The 20,593-nt window shown below is 43.2% G+C and overlaps 1 protein-coding gene across 2 annotated transcripts in view; it reads left to right on the forward strand.

Moving 5' to 3' along the window:
* SLCO3A1 (solute carrier organic anion transporter family member 3A1) overlaps positions 1–19,731 on the forward strand; it is a 154,703-nt gene extending 134,972 nt beyond the window's left edge. For both annotated transcript variants that reach the window (XM_030014883.2, XM_041123743.1), the window contains exons 8-10: positions 2,608–2,783; positions 5,931–5,995; positions 10,462–19,731. In XM_030014883.2, the coding sequence (XP_029870743.1) occupies positions 2,608–2,783; positions 5,931–5,995; positions 10,462–10,841 (621 nt within the window). In that variant the 3' untranslated portion in view covers positions 10,842–19,731. The remainder of the gene's footprint in view (positions 1–2,607; positions 2,784–5,930; positions 5,996–10,461) is intronic.
* Positions 19,732–20,593: the final 862 nt, after the last annotated feature.

Raw genomic sequence — 20,593 nt, forward strand, 5'->3', positions numbered from 1 at the left:
TTTAAACCCATAATCCAGGTAACGACCTGTCTAGAGGGTCTTGTGAATGCTATATGCTTGTGATGAGCCAAGGGTTGCTTTTTACTGGGACATAAAATTCTCTGAATGCTTTATTTAACTTTACTGCATTGGACGTTTCTGACTGCCTCTCTCCACTTTTCCTCTGTGAACAATTTCTAAAAGCAATGTGTAGCTCAGTTAGTTTTTTTCTTTTTCATGTCTTCTCTCTTCCTGAGCTGGTTGCAGAGGTGCACCTTTCCAAAAAGCCACAGGAGTATCGGTGCTGATAGGCAGAGCTCTGGCACCCTCAGGAATTTCTCTTTCTAGCCGTTCCTGGGAATGACCCTTGCGTAGGAAGCCTTTACTGTGCGTCTTGTTTGTTTGGTGCCATTGCTTCTCTCACCCTTTTGGCTCGAGATGCATGAATTCCAGCCTGGCATTACCATACTGGCATCTCACAGCTTTGCACTGAAGTACCAGCCTGTCCCTTCGCTGTCAGAGCCAGGGTTTAAAAAAATGAGTAATTAAAAACATGGGTAATTTGCATAGATAATTACCCCAAACTCAGGATGCTGTTAAAGGTGCAAACTCTGCATCTGTGCAGCTTCACATGCACACAGAAAATCTGAGTGTGCAAGCTGCTGGGCAGTGGAAGGCTGTGATAATGTGTGGTTGAATGCGGTGGGGTTGCAGACAAGAGAATCTATAGCAATTTGGCATGGCTAGCAAAAAGTTGCCTCTCCACAGGACAAAGGTAAACCTCCATCTTTGATGTTTCCTTGTTTGATGTCTGTGAGTTGTATAGTGTGTCAGTAATAAAAGATCAAAGATCTCCCAGGTAAGGATGAGGTGCAGCGCTAAGCAAGCAGATGTAGTTGGTACAAACTACTCACGCTGCTTTGGGCTAGCACCTTGGTGCAAAATGGTCAAAAAAGCAGATTGAGGGGCAAATTTTCAGGCAATGGAAGTGGAGACCTGCCTCGTGGTTTGTAAAAAATCCCACCAATGGGAGAAGAATCTGCCCCACCATTGCCAGAAACAGGTACTTTCTCTCCGTTGATGAGAGCCCATGGGAAATGAGCAGCCAGTTCTGCACATATGCCACGAATGGGAGTTTTGTCCCAGGCTATTTCAGTGCAGGTATGTACTTTCTTGGACTTAGATGGGTTTTAACCCACAGGGCTGTGTCCAGGCTCGTTGCTAGCAATGCACTGGAGTAAGAGCCAGGAACTACAAATTCCTGTTGTCTCTGTGCAAACACCACTGCAGTGGTGCTAATTGTCACCATCTCAAAGCGTTCAGGTGGCAGCTTCTAACTCACAGCACAGGAATTTGTTATGTTAATTATTGCTTGCCAGCCGGAAAGGCACCTGCATGTCTACTCCAGCTCTCCTGGAGTTCTGCACTGCGGTCTCTCTTGCCCTCTGTGCACTTATTTGGAAGAAAATCATTTGACTCCTATGCAAAAGAAAGGGATTGGTGTCAGAAAGGCTGGAGTAGTGTCCCCACGGATCCTTATCTTTGGATGCAGCGAACCGCAAAGTGTGCTTTTGTATGGTCCTAAGGGGACCCCAGCAGAAAAGCAAAGGAATTTCTGCCTGAACATGGTAGAGGGGAAAGGGAGGAGATTTAGCTGTTTTTCAATATGTTTTATTTTATGGCGTTACTCCTCTTACAAACATGTGACCTGCAAACCCAGCGGGCTGATGAAGACAAGCCATGAATCATTTATGATCGTTTCATTCTGTATTCGTTAAGGGATTTCTTGGTAGTATTGTGTGCCTTAATTGCACTGACATCCCCCACTCAGAAATTCAGGAGGGCGAGTTGGAAAATAAGAAAGAAAAAAAAAAAATCCCTAAATCTGTGACTGGCAAACAAAGCTTCTTTTCACATCCTGCACTTGCTGGAGAGATCAAAGAAAAATGCAGTCATTTCGACCTCCTTCTGATCACATATTGATAAAGTTTATCTCGCCTGACTTCAGCTTTTAGCTCAACACAAATCCCTCTGAACCAGATGTCATTTATTAGCCCTGTAGTGCACTTGAGTCCAGCAGTGTCTATGCCGCCAAGCTGTGATAGTTCAGCTCTTGGTGAGTCGCAGCACCCGTTGTGGGTGACTCCTACACGGGATTCAGGGTGCTGGAAGCAGGCACTGAACCCGCAGCCAACAACAGGGCTGCAGATTTACCTGCTTTTAATGTACTTCAGTTTAATTGCAATAGCCAAGAGGACAGAGGTAAATAAGAAAGTAATTAGAACCATAATTTGGGGATCTTCCTTGTCGCAGGAACACAGATCGTTTCTTTATTTTCCTCCAAAGGGGTATAACTTGGTAATAATTCTGTCACACTGACATTTATGGGAGAGACTTGAAAGGAGCAGAAGAAACAAAACAAGCCAAGGGATGGCTTTCCCTTGCTGGTAGCATGCATCAGAGCTGACGCGCTTCTGAAATTCTTTCCAAACCACCCTCAAATAAGCACTTAGGAGTTACTTAATTGACCATTAGAGGATTCAGAGTTGCTGTTGGCAAGCCCTCATTACAGAGGGCAGGTGGGGACTGCAGCTCTCCCTTCTCCTGAACCCCTGTGCTCCTCCACAGAACCTCAGTGGCTGTTCGTGCCTCACCTCAGTCCCAGCCGAAAATGCCACCGTTGTTCCTGGCAAATGCCCCAGTCCCGGCTGCGAAGAGGCCTTCTTGACATTCCTCTGTGTGATGTGTGTTTGCAGCATGATCGGGGCCATGGCACAGACACCATCAGTCATCATACTCATCAGGTAGGACCGCTGCCGGGAGGAACTGATGAGCGTGACGGGGCTGCCCTTGGGGTGGTAGCAGGGCTGGAGGAACCATGGAGTACCACTGGGAGCTGCAGGGAGCTGAGGGTCCCACACAGCTCCTGGCTTCTGCCTTTTAGGCTGTCCCCAGATCCATGACTTTGGACTGAACCTCAGCTCAAGCCATCAGAAAATCCTCCTTTGACTGAGCACTCCCTGGTGGAGACACCTTGAAACAGCTGCCTGTATTTTCAAAAGATTTTGAACCTCCTCAGCTGATGAGGAGCTGTGGTCACAGGCTTTCTCGTACGTTACTGCCTCTACATGCAGGCAGGAGTTGGGGATGTGAAAGCCTGAGCAGTCCTGCCTGAATTTCAGCCCCGTTGTTTCAAGTGTTATTTAAATCATATTCTCTCTAAGGCACTATTTCCATCTGTGGCATGGCCCCACCAAGTTCAGTGCCTAGAGTACTGACCTTCTAGAGAGAATACGGGAATTGCTTGAGTACAGCTTTGGTAAAATGGGAGTGAGGAGGGACTGGGCTTGCAAACCAAGAAGATCCCTGCAGGGATGCTGCAAAGAAAGGTGGCAGGCTTGTTATTACCAAGGCTGGGATTAACATGAGAAGGGAAATACAGATGTGCAGCTTTCAGTCCAGGTGGTAAGGACCTTACAACTGCATCAGGAAAGGGGCAGAATTGCAGCCCATGTTCTCAGCACATAATGGCTTAGTAAGATACCTTTAGAGATGGCCTAAAGATCATAGAAACCGTGGAAAAATGAAAGGCTGCAGCAAAAGCTAGCTTTGGTCAATACCCCCCTGGCTAGAGTTTAACTTCTCTCACCCTGGACCAAGTCCAAGAACAGAAGGAACTTGAAAGTCTGAAGGACATCTCTGAGTTGAACCAATATGAATAGGTGGGCAAAAGTAGCTTATTCAAATAACTGACCTTGTGTTATTTCCAGACACATGAAATGCTTCACCTTATGATATACATATATATCTAAGCCCACATTTATCCAGAATTACTTATCTGTCCGGGCTGTCACTTGCTGAGAATAATAACCAGAGGCATAAATAGCAGATCCATTCTGCTGCCTGGAAAATTCCAATAAAATTCAATCAATAAGGTCTGTATTAGAAACACACTCTTGAGTGGATCTTGGATGGAACAGCTCTGTGAGGGCATGTCTCCCTGCAGGATACAAAATGAGATATTCCACCTACTAGTTTGTTTCCCTCTTTGCATCTACAGTAGCTAAAGGGAAATCAAATTTCTCATGATAAATATCGTGGCAAAAGTAATTTGAAGTTTGAAGAGTTCTTTGTTCAAGGGAGCTGCCAGCACCTGTAGGATCCTGAGTAGAGATGTCTTAGTGTCAACTTCAAATGAGACAAGCCAGTTGCCAGCCAGGAAGAAGAATACAAGGGAATAAGAAAAGCGAAGGGAATATTAAAAATACTCAGCTCACAGCTGTAGGAAAATAAACAATTCACACATCCAAATTAGTAACTACAATCCCCTCAGAATGACTGATAGCTACTAAAACATACAGGGAAGAGCTCTTCACCATGTAACACCACATGCTCTCTTGCAGCTGCCATCTTGGATTGCTAAAATAAAGTTTTGGCATATGAGTGTGTCCCTGGTGTCCATGGCAGTGACAAGTGGCATCAGCAGCTCCTATGGTTAATTTAAAATGAACTTCAGTGTCTACAAATTAGATATCTTGTCTAGGCAAGTCATTTGTTCACTGCTGTAGTTGGTGAGAAAAGGAGATGTCTCCAGGTGGCAACTTTTACTCCACCCTAAGGTATGAGATTGACTGGTCTTAAATACAAAAAGGTGGATCGATGGACACCACCACTGATTAAAAACCCACTGTGAATATTTCACATGGTAATTATTTTTTCCATAAAATAAACTTTAATACTCATTCTGTTTCTTTCATTTCCCACCCTACTGTAGAATCCTATTTGAGCCAAGGCATTAACCACTGGAATGTTTTTCCAAGGGTAGATGCTTCATGGCATAAAGGGTTTATATTGAGCCTGGGGGTCCGCCTGAAAACTCTGCTGAAATTGAGCCAGAGGTCACAGGCTTCATGCAGGAATCATGGTACAATGTTACATGGCCAGTGTAATGTGTGAGATGAGGGCAGGTGATCAGAATGTTCTTCTCAACTTAAAACCTGTTGCTCTTTCTTCCTGTTTTATCGGTATTGTCTGATGCCCCTCCAATGTATTTATACAGAGGACCACCACTGCCACCATGGGTGCCACTAGGAGTGCTGCCTGCAGACCTCTGTAAGAAGCTAATGGAAGAGGCTGCTTAGGCCTTTAAAGTTCCCCTGTGTGATGAATCTATTCATATGGGCATCACTGTCCTGCTTTCCCAGCCTTTATATACTGTGGGAAATAAAATGCTATTATAAGACTTAAGACCAAATTAATGATTTCTGAAATTCCAAAGGCTTTGCTGAGCCTGCCCCAAGAGGATGACTTTAGCCAGTAGCATCCTTGAGCTCAGCTAATTAGAAAGCCATGAATTTTTTTTTAAAGCACCTTTGAAGGATAACACTAGTGCAATAGAGTGGGTTGTGTTCGTAGCAAAAGGTAGCACAACTGTTGTCTTCCCAGCATAAAAAAAATTCACACGCTAAACTCACGCCCTTGAAGAGTAGTCTTCTTGAGCACGTCCTCAATGGGAGGCTTGATTTAACAGGCTGACTGAACCTTTTGGTCTGTCATTGCCTCTTCTCTTTCTTGTTCCCAGTAATGTGGGAAGTCTCAGAACAAAAAAGTTTCTCTCCCACCAGTTCTCAACATCCAGAGCCTTGAAAGCATGATGGGGAGGTTGTAAATGATGATTTACTGGGATGGGAATTTCATTTTTCCCCATCCAATGACAAGATTAGCTGTTGTTATTAATGACTTAGCTAAATTCCTGAACCTATCACCAATGCAATTACTTTTGGGGCTGTAGGCAGTTCAGGCGAAGAGAGAAGAAAAACTCCATTACTGACTTTTTGAAGAGGTGGTGGTGGCATCCTGGCTGACAGCACAGAATGGCCACAGGGTGTGTTAATCAAAGCAGAACAACAAGAATTGATTTCACTCTCTCCCTCCCTCCCTCCTCCCTACAGAACCGTGAGCCCCGAACTCAAGTCTTACGCTTTGGGGGTGCTTTTCCTGCTTCTCCGTTTGCTAGGTAGGTACAAAAATTTCATGTCCTTCTCTCCCATCCTTTCCTCCCTCACAGAAAACTGTATTTTTAATGTGCAAAAGCTGACTTTTACTCTGTGCAGTACTGTGGTTGTCATGAGTGGGGTCTGACACAATGGGGTCCGAGCCCTCTCTATGAAGGATATCACATCAAGGCTCCTGAAGGCACTTTTCCTGCCATTTGAATTGTGCTAATGGAAGAAAATGCGGTGTTGCATGAGAAATGACCATTTCTGCCATGGTCCCACGCAACCAGTTACTCTTCTATAGCTGTTATTAACACGTCAGCAGCTTGCAAAATTACTGCTGTATTGTATATTGCTGAAGCAGAGGGATATGTATTTTCATCCTCCTTTGAGGGACAGGACCTGCATTACATGGTGTGTTTGTCCCTTCCTTCGGGTCTCTCGGAAAGGGAAACAGTGAAATGAGACAGGCTCAGTCCTTCTATCCTCCTGTGGGTTAATATCCCATTAAAATGCATATGGCTGTTCCTCTGAACTGGTATGTGCTTCTCATGTATGAATTAAAAGGAACACACTGGGCCGTTATTTGCCTGCTTCTTGTTTCTGGGTAGAGGGGTTTTTCCCCTTTTGAAGAGATGGCCCTTATTTTAAAGCTCCTATATTTCAGCTCATTAATCTCAACAATTCAGGGGAAAATCCCCTCTAATCCATCATTGTGTGAGTCCATCTCATGCACGGGGTTTCTGTGTGTTGTGGAGGTGGAATTCACTTTTTTTTAGCAGGGCATGGGCAGTACATTCCCTGCCTGATACCCCCCAGTCTCAAAGGAATGAGCCGGAGAGTAAAATGCCATCTCCTAGGCTGCAGCAAGGCACTAGGCAGTAGGGAACCAAAAATCTAACAATACCATATATTGCTTTGAATAAGTGACCTCATTTGTTTACCTATTTTTTGTAACACCTTGTTCCCCACTAGCTGAGAAGGACATGGTGGTCCCAGACCAGTTTATGATAAAGCCAATTAGATTTTCACTGCTTTTGGTGAAGTAACTGCAGTCATACAGAAAGCTGCATCAAGCGATCTTATCCAGAGCTCAGATAGCTCAAAGGGAAGCTTCTGGGTTGACTTGGGTCAGCTCCGGTTCAAGCCTTGCAAAGGCAGCATTTTCTTTGGCTGTCAGGGCTGCTCTCAGGTTTTGGCCTGTCTTCAGCTCTCACTGGCTGAATGTGGAGTGTCAGCAGGCAAGTGCGCGAGGAGGATGGCTGTGGGCTGTTGTTTCCAAAGGAAAAAGTACTTAAAGGGGGAGATTTTCTCTCTTTTTTGTTTTCCTTTCAAAAGAGAGAAACCTCCTGAGATAGTGCCATCTTGAATTCCTCCAAAAGCAGGCTCAGACACGTATGCTTAAGTTGAATAGATTTTTTTTTCTTCCAGTAAGGAAGGCATAGTAAGAATTTAAACTCAAATCTTTATACGTTGCTTTGTCACTAAGGAATTCCCATGAAATAAGACAATACATCCTGAAGCATGTCAGCAATGTAGCTTGAACCCATAGAAAATGAAGAGAAAGGTACTTTTCAATGTGAGCAAGGGTATCCAAATTTTGCCCTTAACAACCTGAGGTTTGAGAATAGCTTTACTGATTTATTTTAAAAGCTTTTCAGTTCACCTTTAAGCTTTGACTTAAGAAGAGAGTGATAATAGCTGCTTCTTGAACCAAAGGAGAGTATTAAACATAGGAGGTATGAGACCCAGAGGTGCAATCGTAGCTAATAGATTTCAGTAAGACAGAAGCAGCTTTTTTTACACAGCCCTACAGTTTCTGCAATGAAATATATATATAGCAGAAATTTTTGCAATACTTTGCAGTAAGAGGTAAAACATGATTTAATCTCTTTAATATTCACTGTAATAACATGAAACAAGACTGAATTCTCCCAGTATCCTCCTGGATGTATTATCTTATTCCATAGGAATTCTGCTGTGAGAGGACAGCATAACAATGTCTTCACATAAAAGTGCTACTGCAGTTTCTCAGAGAAGAGAGTAAGGCAATGCTGTCGGAGCCAAAGATTTGGAATGGAAGTGTCTGGAATAGCAAAGAGTTTTAGACTCGTAAGGTCCCAGACGCATCCTTTCTGGATGGTGTTCACCATGCATCCTAGCAAAGCCTTCCTTTTGTTTTTGCTACAAGTCCATGTTGCTTGCCTCTCTTCTTCCAACATGACAAAACCACAGTGTTTCTCTCTCAGAAGAATTTTACAATCTGCAGTGCAACCCTTCAACTCCCATGTCTCAGAGGGTCTAGGCATTGAGTTGTTCCCGTGAGTCTCTTGTCCTCTCCTCTGGTAAAAATTACCTGAAACACTCACTGGTTCCTAAAAGTTTTTCACGTATTTTTCTTTAAGGTTTCTACATCCATGCCTGCATCCACATAGGTGTAGCTTTGGCGTTCAGTGCATCAGGTCCTTCCTCAAGTCTTATGAGGAACAATTTCCAGGCCAAATTATCTTGAAAACCTGGAAAGCCAGCTGAAGCCAGCAGATGAGGATGATAGCTCCCTCTGAAGTTCAGCCTATATACCTCCAAAGCTTTGTATCAACATCTCTCAGCATGTTAACGAGTAGGGGCTCACATGTCAAAATTATGATCCAAAAGCAGTTTTCTCTTAGTCCAGAAAGCGTGCGGATCCCGCCTTCTTGGTCACTTCCACATCTGGATGTTACCCCCTTAGGTGGCATCCAGCGCCAGTGCAGCACTGGGCACACAAACTGCATTCAGCAGCACAGTCTCTTTGCTTGTTTCTGGCAGGAGTCCAGCTGAATTTTTTAATTTCAGGTTGAGTGTGTGCTTGTCCACAGGTTTCCAAAAAAAAAAAAGAGCATCTTTTAACTTAGAAGCAGAACCAGCCCAGTCTGGAATTTCCAGTCGTTGAAATGACAAGCAGGGAGCTGGCGCTGACATTTTTTCCAGAACATAACCAGGTTTTTAAAGTGATGACTGGAACTAGGGTTTCTAACAAAAAGATTGTCTTGTTTTTCTATCATCTGTTTTTATTTACTACATTTGTGCTATTAATGACTGGTTAAAAGGACTACCAAAAACCCATATAGCCTTTCTTAACTCCTGCATTTATTAACATACAAGGAAGATCAAACAAAATCTGCAGAGCACTACTCATCGACAAAATAAAATAAAGAGATCTCAGTTACCACAGGGAATGGTGAAGACAACCAATTTATTTGTAGTCTTAGGAGATATGTCATGAATGTCACTGTTTTGTTCATGACAAGCTGAAGGAAGGTACCTTTTTTAAGCCTGGAAATCCAGGTTAATGATGAAACTGGATCCAAGATTAAACTCTTTTCTGTCTAGAAACTGCAGTCTGTGTGTCTGTCTGTCTACACATGTATTTATAGAGTCTAGGGCCTCACAGCACCTATGAATGGAGTGATAATGTTGAGGGTATGTTGTGCCCACCTGCTATTTGGTTTCAATAGATACGATGCTCTCCTTTGCTTGCTGTCTTAACCCACAGCAGTGATTTTATCAATCAGGGATTTTTCCAGGGTTTATCTGCTTCCAGCCTCCCCCCATAAATATTACAGAAGGAAGAGAAATGGTTTACATTATGTAGAACATCCAGATTTCCTTCTGAGTACTGCACGCTCAGTGCACGTGTGCTGGCTGGGGAGTGCAAAGCTGCAACGTGGATGTCCTAACCACCACTGGGGCAATGTGAAGCAGGGGGCCTCTACAATGTCCCTGTAGGATGAGGAAAGGTAGAGAAGAAAAACACTGCCTTTATTAGTTAAATGAGATTGGAGTGATTAGTTTGCTTTAAGATTGCAGCTCTGCTGCAAACTATGATTGAGAAACACTCATCAGTAGTTAGTTGCAGTGGCTGTGGGAGAATCCTGCTGTGATATTTCATTTAATGGTGCACTGAAATTTTCCCTTCTTTTCAGATTTAATCTTTGGCATCTATTAGAGGTTATCGCTTATTTTCCTTAGACCTGGAGAAAACCTTCCTGTGTCAGGGAAAGGTCCAAAACTAGACCTCAGTGCCTCAGCTGATATCAGGCTCTGAACTGGAGTCCTATGACATTCTTCAGGTGAACACCCCAGAGTGCAGAATTACCAATATCTAAATAGAGAACAAGCTGCAAGGCTGTCCTCTTTCATTTACCCCTCCACTCAGCCTCATTAGGCGAATGAGAAGATTAATAAAAGCCACTTAAATTTGAGTAAAATCCTTCCTGCATGTTGATATCAGCAGGAATCTCTTCCATAGACGTTGAGCCCAAGCTAAAAACTCATCCACAGGCTTTGTTTAGGTTGATTTAGAACTTAAAAAATTAGAATCACAGGCTGCAGCTGGGACCATTAAACTTGATAAAGTATCCTCTCTTTCCATTCACTGCAATCACATCTTCTCTCTTTATCATAAGGATCATAAAATCATGATTTGTCTCTCTTATTTTGACAGGTTTTATCCCACCTCCGCTGATCTTTGGGGCTGGAATTGACTCCACGTGTCTGTTTTGGAGCACGTTTTGTGGCGAGCAAGGAGCCTGTGCGCTGTACGACAACGTGGTATATAGATACCTGTATGTTAGTATTGCTATAGCCCTGAAGTCTTTTGCATTCATCTTATATACAACCACCTGGCAGTGCTTGAGGAAAAACTATAAAAGATACATCAAGAACCACGAAGGTGGTCTCAGCACTAGTGAGTTTTTTGCCTCTACTCTCACCCTAGACAATCTGGGGCGGGACTCGGTGCCCCAAAATCAATCACATAGGACAAAATTTATCTATAACCTTGAAGATCATGAGTGGTGTGAAAATATGGAGTCTGTTTTATAGTGACTGTGGAGGAGTGAACTATATTAATAATACAAGGGTCCTTTTTAATACAAACAAGAAGAGAGCACGAATGAAAAAACACAACTGCAAAACAACAATGGCGACACAGGAAACTTTTGTCTTTTTCTCAAAGTCAGACCCAGCCAGGATTCTTGAGAACAGCGTCTTTTAATGGGATCACTTGTGACATCCTGCAGGGTGATGGAGAAAGCAGGGAGCTGCTGTGGCTGGGTACCAGCCCCTTTGATGACAGTACGAGCTTCCAAGAAGGGCATCTGCAGAGGTTCATCGGAGAGCTCGGCAAACAGACAGGCTTGGGCATGAGGCGTAGAGAGAGCAAGGTGATAACGGCAATGCTGGAATAGGCGTTTGTGGTTGCAAATGGGGTCCCAGGGGTACGTGGAGCCCCGCAGCGCGGGCTGAAGGGTTAGCCGGTCTGGGTGCTATTCAAACCTGCTGCGCTTTGTGATGGCAAAGAGGGAGCGGTGCTGGAGTTTTTCCACCAGTCATACGCTGTCACCAGCCATGAGTCCACGATAAATAACTTGAAAGCTGCTGGAAGCCTTCCAGGTGGCGAGCAATGCTGTCAGAGGTATCCGAGTCCTTCCAGCCGAGGCTTATTCGCAGATTGCAGCTTTGTGGTTGTCTGTGAATAGCTGTGCTCAGATCTCTCAAACCCAGTAAAGTTCAAGACATTTGCTCGCACTTGCCAAATTTGCTGTCATTTTTAAAGGGGTTGAGTTCCAAATACTTGTCTGTGTAGTCCTCTAATAAGATTTTTTTAAAACTTATTTTCAAATCTATGTTAACCCTTAAATCGCTGACACTTTTCCATAGGGAGGATTTATTTATGCTAGTTTGGGGAAGGATCCTGTTTAATTCACCCAAACATAATGTGACTCAAGGGGTTTGTTTAATCCTCTGATTTTTTATCCATAAGCCTTCATTCTAATATGCTACCAAGCCAATGAAGACACATAATATGTTTTTAAAAAAGAGAATGAATGCACTGTGTCTCTATAAAAACAATTGTCAGTTGGAGAATTATAGATAATATGATGATTTACATAATATAGTTTTTTCATATTCTATGTGACTCAGTGAATACATATATATATGGAGAGGCTGTTTATGTTCTCTCTAGTTTTTAAAGATATATATATATAATTTGCAATCTAGAAATTGTGTGGTGGATGTTTTCTTTAAAGTAAGCGTGTGTGCGTGTGTGTGTGTGTGTGTACAAGATGAAAGGAATACTGACCTTAATCCTGTAACCCTCACAACTGATATTTTTTCTCACCTGAGAAATTCCACTGACTTCAGTGGAAGGCATGTGAGGAAGAAGGAATAACCTCCGGTCCTGGAGGCCATGTTTTGCCCTTAGATGTGCAAATAGTATTCCTATGGAAGGCTGGGTTATGGGAGCAGAGGCTGGCCAGCGTCGAGCACCTCTGAAATTTTCATTCAGATCCTCAAGAGGCACCCATGCAGGAGTAGATTTGGCTTTGCTTTTGCAATGCAGTCTTATCTAAGCCTGCAAAAAGCATGGGGAAGCTTTCATCTGATTTCAAGAAGCATGGGGTCAGGCTTATTTTGCATGCATATTTTTCTTTTCCAAAACATTCCTGCTGGGAAGCAATACAAATTGGTTGTGTTTGATGAGTTTTCCCCAGAAACCAGACCCATTTCCAATGGACTAAATGTCAGAAGGGTTTTAAGGGTTAGCATCATAATCAAAAAGCTCCTTTTTTTGTTTGTATTTTGAAGCTGTTGTGAACTTGCAGATGTTTAGAGGAGTAACCTGGCATGTTGAACCGAATGCTGGACATCACTTCCATGCAACTGGTGGAGGGGCTGATCCTCCCCAAGTCCTTGTCCATTGCTGGCAGTGGACACCCCAGAGTTGGCACAATTACAGAGGGTTGATAACTTGCCACTCATGTTCAACAGCTTTTCAGCAGACTTTGCTCTTATCTAGGAATTGAAACATGGGTGTGGTGTATCAGACTGCTTCCACTTGACTGACTTTACATGTGTGTCTGTAATTTATGCACAGCATTATATGTTCAGCAACAATAAGGGCAAAAAAAAAGGGTGTATCAAATAAACTCCACTGTGCCAAATACTTAACAAATACTGTAACTGCAGATATTTGATTCTTGGTTTTCAGCCATGTTAAGAATCACTTGATTAATGAAGGAGTTTAAGGAAAAAAAAGTTATTAAGCTATGCAGTGCCATTGTTATGTTGGGTGGTAAATGATGCTTTTTAGACCATTAGATTGGTTTAGCATATCCTGTCTGCTAAAATAGAGATACTGCATCCATAAAACAATGAATCTAAAAAAGGTACAGGGTACATAACTGTCTCATAAAATATGTATAATTGTCAAGTATAAGCCTTTGAAATCATTCTGTACAGTTCTCTTCATTCTGCAAATTTATTACTTAGACTGCTGTCTTTTCAAATGTTAGCTCATAATTTTATACTATACACACACATTCAGACTCGAACACAAATGTCATAGAATAGAACCTTTCTAAAAGCCTGATTGCTTGAAATTCTATAACCCCTTTCACAATTTCATTTTTTTCCCCCTCTGAAGGTCCAAGGTGAAGGAGAATAGCATGCTGACATGATGCAAAACAAACTCTCGGTGTTCAAGAGCTGTGGTTTGTCAGTACAGTCAAAAGTCCCCCTTGACCAGAGTTACAGAAACAGGATTCCAGGGCACTTAACATTTTCATTTTTATTTTGGGATTGGTTTTTTTTCATTTAATCTCTTCTCTTGGTATGTATAGGAGACACAGTTGAATGGGGTTACTTACATTATTTTTAAGCTGTAACTTAAAATTCCTGCATGATCGTTGTTTTTTAGTTCTTTTGATAATGCGACTTTTGAAAAGCTCTCTCCCCATCCCACTCTTTTGGTTTTTTTAAGGGTGTATCAGATGCCTGCATCATGAAGGGCTTTACTGTCAGTGCTTTGGTACAAATTCAAGAACAGAGCTTTAGTTTAAAGAAAACACACAGACCAAAACCTTCATCCGTCCCAGCAGGCTCTTTGTTTTTTCTGATTTCAAAACCACAGCCAGTTTTGCCTGTGACCCAATTTTTGTTATAGAATAACAAATGAAGAGTCTCAGACATCCTCCCGCTTCCCAAATTGCAGTACGGGCTTTTGCCTGTCAGCACTTCGCTTCCATCCCGCAACTGCCTTAACCGTGCAGGAAACTTAAGAACAAGGATGGAGTTAGAAGAATGCCCATTCCTGGGAACAGAAACAGGGGTATGGTCCGAGCTGTGCAGTCCAGATCCAATGTTGGAAATTTTTTTCTCCATATTCAGGGGCATTGAAATTCAGGGTTTTGTTGAGACCTCAGTCTCAGCAGAAATGTTATTTTGACATTTCCAAGCACTGTGTTCCCTGCATGGCTGTCTGCTAAGGAATGGGATGTTTGAAAAAATAAACTAGTTGAGATTTAGCAGTCTCTAGGGGATTGTCCAGTTGCCTTGCATGACTTCAGGTTGGGGTTTCCTTTCCCTTGCACAGATACCACCTTGGCATAGCCCCAGTGGAATCAAAAGGAGATCCCAGTCTAAAATTGGTGCAGATGACATTAGAATCCATTTCTTTGCATCCTTGTTAACAAGGGGATGCATTTTCAGAACCTTCTTTTTATACATATTGAAATCATACATTTTTCTGACTTTGCCCAGCACATCTTGGATGTATGGTGGGACCGAAAAGGCCATCACTTGAATTATCTAGACAAACCTTCCATTCCTTGGGAATTCAACTAATAGGGGCCTCACACTGCCATACCCCTGTGAGATGCACTGAACTACTCAGTGCTGCTACTATCAATCTCAGTTGGGTCTCACCTTGCTGGGAAGGTGAAAAGGGAAAGATGCAGAGAGGAATTAGCTTCAATTAGCTGAGTTAGCTATGCTTCAAAATGCTTCAGAATTGAACTGATGGACTGCAGATGTTTGGAAAGTGATTGGAGTATTTCCAAATGGCTGAGATGCATTGGCATTTTTTTCGTGAAAAAAAAATAAATTAAAGACTAAGGGAATGAATGAGATTTGGAGTCCCTCCTATCCCCATCAGAGTTTTATGTTCATCACATTGCTGTTGGATGCAATGCACTTCAGGTTTCCCTTTGTGTCTCAGTCAGACACATATTTTTTCTCAGTAAATGAGGTCCTGGGAGACAGAAAAGCAACTCCATCTCGTAACAGCAGTTCCACTCTGCAGCAAACTCAAGACAACCTGAAGGCTACCAGCACTGTGAAGCTTTAGCCCCTGAGTCAGCCAGAGCTGTTGCTGCCATGTGAGAGTTTCTCACACCTGGGTGTGTTGGGCTCAGTATTTTCTTAAGACTTGGACAATCTTGGTGTGATGTTTGTTTTATTCTTGGCAGGTGACACGGGGAATTGTCAGTATTAAAGACATATGCAAATGCTTCACTGGACTGATGTGATAACAGCTTTTTTCCTTTATTCACAAGGGTTTCCAGACTTATTCTGACTCTGCCTTTAGACATAGCCATGCTCATCTGTCCCCCTAATTTCACATGAGCTATCTTTGCAGACAGAAGCAAGTTTGTGTTGATCTTTCTCTGGATCTGCTTAATGCCTGCAAAGTTCACAGGCTTTCTGTGCGTAGGGCAGAGCACCCCTGCATACAAATAATAATACTGACCTGTTCCCATTTGCGTTAGGAGTTTTTGCTTTTCTTACCTAAATCTGAGTTCACCTCTCCCAACATCCCATGCTGCTGCTATGACTCGCCTTTTTTGTGGGCGGCAACTTCAGGAGAGTGTATATTCTCCTTTCCTTCCAACATGACACCCTCCTGTCCCCACAAGGCAGCCAAGATACAACTGGTGTGAATGTAAGCAGCAGTTTATTAAGATCGGCAATCGTGTGATGGGAGCCTTTGGCATGAGCCAGGCTCAGCTTTGGTTATCTGATGGTTGAGATTGATCCAAGGAGGAAAGGAACAACCAGGGCATTGAGGCTGAGCCTCCTGGAGTCTCTGAAAGGATTATCCACCCTTCAGTGCTGCTGGATAGACCTACCTGCCCTACCTCCCTGAAACCCATGGTTTGTGGGCATTTCTTCCAAACTGACCATCAGCTTCCTTTCTCCAGCCACAGTTCTTCCTTCCTCCCGATGGCAAAGCACAGCTCAGCTCTACCAAGTCTATATGAGGTGTTTGGAGTTACTGACTGGCTTTTAAATTTGCCTGGGATGCCAGCAGGTCCCACTTAGTATTACATATGCTCAAAATATTATAGTTTGTTCTGCTTTTATGCACTAAATCTATTACTTCTAGGCTGCAAATGATGTTTTCTATCATTCCATTGACATTTCTAGCCAATCTGAGTCTTAATACAATTGCTTCACTGAAAAATGGCCTTTCAGCAATTCTTAGACATTAGGTACTTCTTTATTAACTAGTCATGCCAAGTAAAATCTTTGGGCATTGTCTGTTCCCTGAATCCAGTGGAGCAGAAGGAGGCTCTGTCTCCTCAGAAGCAATACCAGTGTTCTCTTCAGGGTATGAACAAGGACCACTTTCAGCTTCAGTCTTGCTACAGCTGCTCTGCTATGAGCATCCCGCTGTCCTGAGAGGACAGAGGGGATTCAGGAGAAGCCATGTGGACAGAGGAATCCATTTAGATGGCTGCAAGAGTAGGACCATAGGATGTATGTAGCATATATGCTGTTTAGCTTGTCAAAACCTTGCTTCAGCCTCCATTTGTCTGATGAATGGAGTGACTCCAGGGATGGGGTCTTTGGGATACTATGAGTTTGCAATGTTTCCCCCACTTTCTTCAGCTCAAGTGTGGCAGAGCAGAGTGTCACACCCTAGGAAGGAAAAGATTAGCAATACCCTGACAGTTTGTAGCGCTGGGCTTCTTCTACAGGAAGTTGGTGTCTGCAAATGGCAGAGAGCAATAAGAAACTTGTCGAGTCCCGCTCAGCAAATAATTTTTAGCAAGTTCATTAATGAATTTCCCTTTTTATTTCTTCTTTGCGAATTGCTGAGAAAACCAAGAAAATGCCTCCAGTGTATTTGCAAGGTCATTTCTGCATATCACCTGTGGCCTGGAGGGGTTTGGAAAAGCTTGCTTATAATTCATATACATTGGTTTGTTCTGACTGGACATAGAAATCATGGGGGATATTTCTACTCCCCGAGTTCCCTGGGCTGGAATTTTCTCATCAGTACAAATATTTAGTTCAAAAGTATGTGATTAGGAATTGAGTAAGAGGATCTTTGCTCAATGCCAATGGGCAGAGTACCACTGGACATACACTGCTCCAGGACAGCCAAAGTGCTGGCTTCCAACTCACAATCCACTTTCCAGGAATATTCTCTCACAGATGCTTGAAATTATCTGCCTCTCCCAGTGTTTCTACCAGTTAATGCATTCATGTCAGTAATTACTGAGAGCAAACACGAGAAGGGTATGAACCCAGAAAAAAACAAATTGGTATTAAGGTGAAGCAGGTGGTGCAAATTTTATTTGTGATGTTTGCACAGCTTTTAGATCAGAAGCAAAAATCTCTCGGGAATCAGAGAGTCGCATATGGCCTAACATATCTTAGTTCTTCCCAATTGAATTGCCAGTTGGTAGGACAGCAAAAAGCATCTTTCCCTGCCATGTATATCTTAGCCCTTCAAAACCCTTTTCTTTTGCAGTATGGCATCGCACAAATATCAGTGCATTTACAACTCAATGTAAACTGCATCTCAGTGCTATGTTTTCGGTGCCTCACAATTCTGTGTGAACTTGAAAGGAAGAAATGACCCCTGTTCTTCGCCCACGATGCTTTCTGCCTGATTGGAGGATGATGATCTCTCTTGAAGACTCATAGCCGTTTTCCTAAAGTCTTACGTGCAGTGGGACCAAAACTGTGCTCTGTTGATCGCAGGTGGCCTATAAGCTGTGCTCAGAGGTCTGTAGCTTGTCTACAGCCCACATTGCCTTCACAATGTTTTCAATGCAAAGCATGGTGATGAGGCTATGCGTAACTGGCCCTGACAAATGTTAAGGGTTGCCAGTGGTCTATGACCACCGAAGCTTGGGATTCTCCATGTTAGGACATGAAAGCAGCTCCCATCATCTACTTTTTGGGAAGGAGCCATCTCAGAGCAGGGTTCAGTGGAAAACTGCAGCAGTGCTGGGACCACCCAAAAGGGAGCTCTTGGTTCACTTTGGTACCATGTCCATAGGGAGGAGCGGTGGGGATGGGAGCAGGGGAAGAGCTGTGACCTTTTAAAACCCATAGTGCCTACCACTGCAAATGGAACGCTGTATTGTATTATATTATACGTGACTACCATGTAAATAAAGTACAATAAATGTGGTGTTCGTTAGGATTTTGATACAAGTCAAATGCAGTCTGCAGAAATGTTTTTTTCCCTGCTGTATGTACTTCCATCACATTCCAGGCATGGGGACATTTGGGGCCGTGTGAGCTAGAAATCCATAAATGGCATTAGATGGAAAATGTTTGCAATAAGAAAATGTTAAAATTCCTTTTGTCGTGTATAGATGAGACATAAGCACCATATGAAAACCAGCCAGAGTGGAGGGAGTGGGGGCAGATTAAATATGCAGGAGGAGAGCAGCTCTTGACTTGACGTGGTTTGTGAGCAGAAGCGACAGTGCTGCCCAGTCAGTTCTGGGCAATGCTTCATTCATGATGGAGGAAAAGCAAAGTTTTTGTTTGGCTGATTTCTCTTTGCTTGTTTTCCTGATAAAGAGGTTGATCAGGAGCATATGCCTTGCCTCTGTAACCTGGTTATTCTCCACCCTTGAGATCCCTTAGCAGCAGCTACAGCTGAGCAAACTTGAGAGCTTAAAATTCAAAGCAGATTGGGAAAGAAGTTATCCTGTTCTTACCTCAACCAGCTGGCCCCTCTGTGGCTCTGGCAAACATTGAGGGGCTTTTTTTTTTTTTTTTTTTGGCTAATAAGAATATTAGGAACTTACTTTGTTCCTTAACCCACTCCCTTCTCCATCCTCATGTTTCTCCATGGTGTAATAACAGAATTAACACATTTCAGCGAGGCAGGTCTGCCACATGCCCTCCAAATCCAGATGCATCTTTTAACTAGGTTCTTGGTGAGAGTTTCCTCCAGTCTTCAGAAGCTCAGGAATTCTCTGGCAAGTGTTTGCAGCTGGTGTGCAGATGTAATCTTCCATTGATGTGTGGAGGGTGCTTCCACATTGATTGTGTTGTTGGAGGAACAAGACCACCCCATGCAGTTTATCACACCTATGGCTCAAAACTCCCTCCCAGAGCTCTATGCAGGGTCCACAATATTAGAGGAGTACCTACCTGCCTCCATACCAGACCAGTCAGTGATGTTTGTCCCTCATACTATTGCTGTTCTTCGTAGTCACCTGGGCAGAGCAGCATTTGTGGGTGGTTGTATGTGAAGAAGGTTATTCCTGCGCAGGACATCTCCACAGATGGTCTGTAGCAGCGTGCGTGGGACCTAGAGGAGCCCAGGTGCCTCTCCCCTGCCTCAGGCTGTAGGTTGGTCTTTTCCTACAGTGCCCAAGGGAAAGTGGTTCTCGGAAAAGTCTTTGAAGTGTGCTGGTTTGACTGCTGGTAATTTTGCAGATGCTTAGCAGCACTTCCAAAATAAACTGAAACCTGGTTTGGAAAAGGAAATGTTTCACTGTACAATTGATTTAAAAAAAGAAAAAAAAAGAGAAACCACATGCTCGATATATTTTGAGTACTGTGTTCTGTATTTTTGCAGCTTATATTTTCCAGATGAGCAGTTTAGAAATATGTGATGTGAAATACATACTGTAAGTTTGCTGTAAATGATATTAAAAACACTATTTTCATTCTTCTCCTGTCTCACTGGATGATCTCTTTGGTTCTGCCAGCTTGGCTGGCTGGGCTGGTGCTCTGTCTCTCCCAGGAAGTTTTCAGTTTCAGTAAAAGCAGGGTTGAGACTTTGGGTTGGAGATTTGATGTGGAGGTTGAAAGTTTGCTAGAAATGGCAGTGGGCCTGAACGTGTTCCCGTGCATATGCAGTGCCTTCAGAGGAGAGGTCCCGGTGAAGAGGTGGTTGTGACAGAGAAGGTAAGGTAAGATTTTTGGAAAGGGAAAGATGAAGTTTAATTAATCGTTGTAGAAAAGGAGAGGGAGAATGAGGACATCCTAGATGGCTGCAGAATGGGGGAACGTGAACACCTGGAAGACAGTAAGATGAGAAGGAGCTCAGAGGGAAGATGAGTTGAGGAGTTAGGAAAAATGCTCGATGTCTCGTTGATGACGAATGTGTCTGACACTCTTTGTGTCAGTTCAGCTGTGGAGGAAAAAAAAAAAAAAAGAGCTTCTAGCTAAAATAGCAACAGTTCAGTGAAGTGGCTGAGCCCTGCAAAGCACCCTGAGCCCCTGCAGCTGGTTTTGCTCCAAGAGCTGCAGAGGCTTCTCCCTTCATCTCCATCAAAGCGCCCAGTGCCGTGGGGTCAGGCCAGCAGTGGCACATTCGTGAGAATGTGATGATATCCATTTCCACTTGTTCTAGCTGCTGCATTGGTCAGATTAAAAGTAAGCACTTATTTGACCCATTATTTTTAAATGTTTCAAATCTGTTGTAGGAAAGGAATCATTTTCTCCTGGGCTTCTACAAAATGATGCTAAATGAGGCAATTACATTCAAACTGAGTTGAATATTCAGTTATTCCTCGTTTGTTCCATTTTTT

This window comes from Aquila chrysaetos, chromosome 5, assembly GCF_900496995.4.
Source record: "Aquila chrysaetos chrysaetos chromosome 5, bAquChr1.4, whole genome shotgun sequence".
In the NCBI taxonomy this organism is placed as follows: Eukaryota; Metazoa; Chordata; class Aves; order Accipitriformes; family Accipitridae; genus Aquila; species Aquila chrysaetos.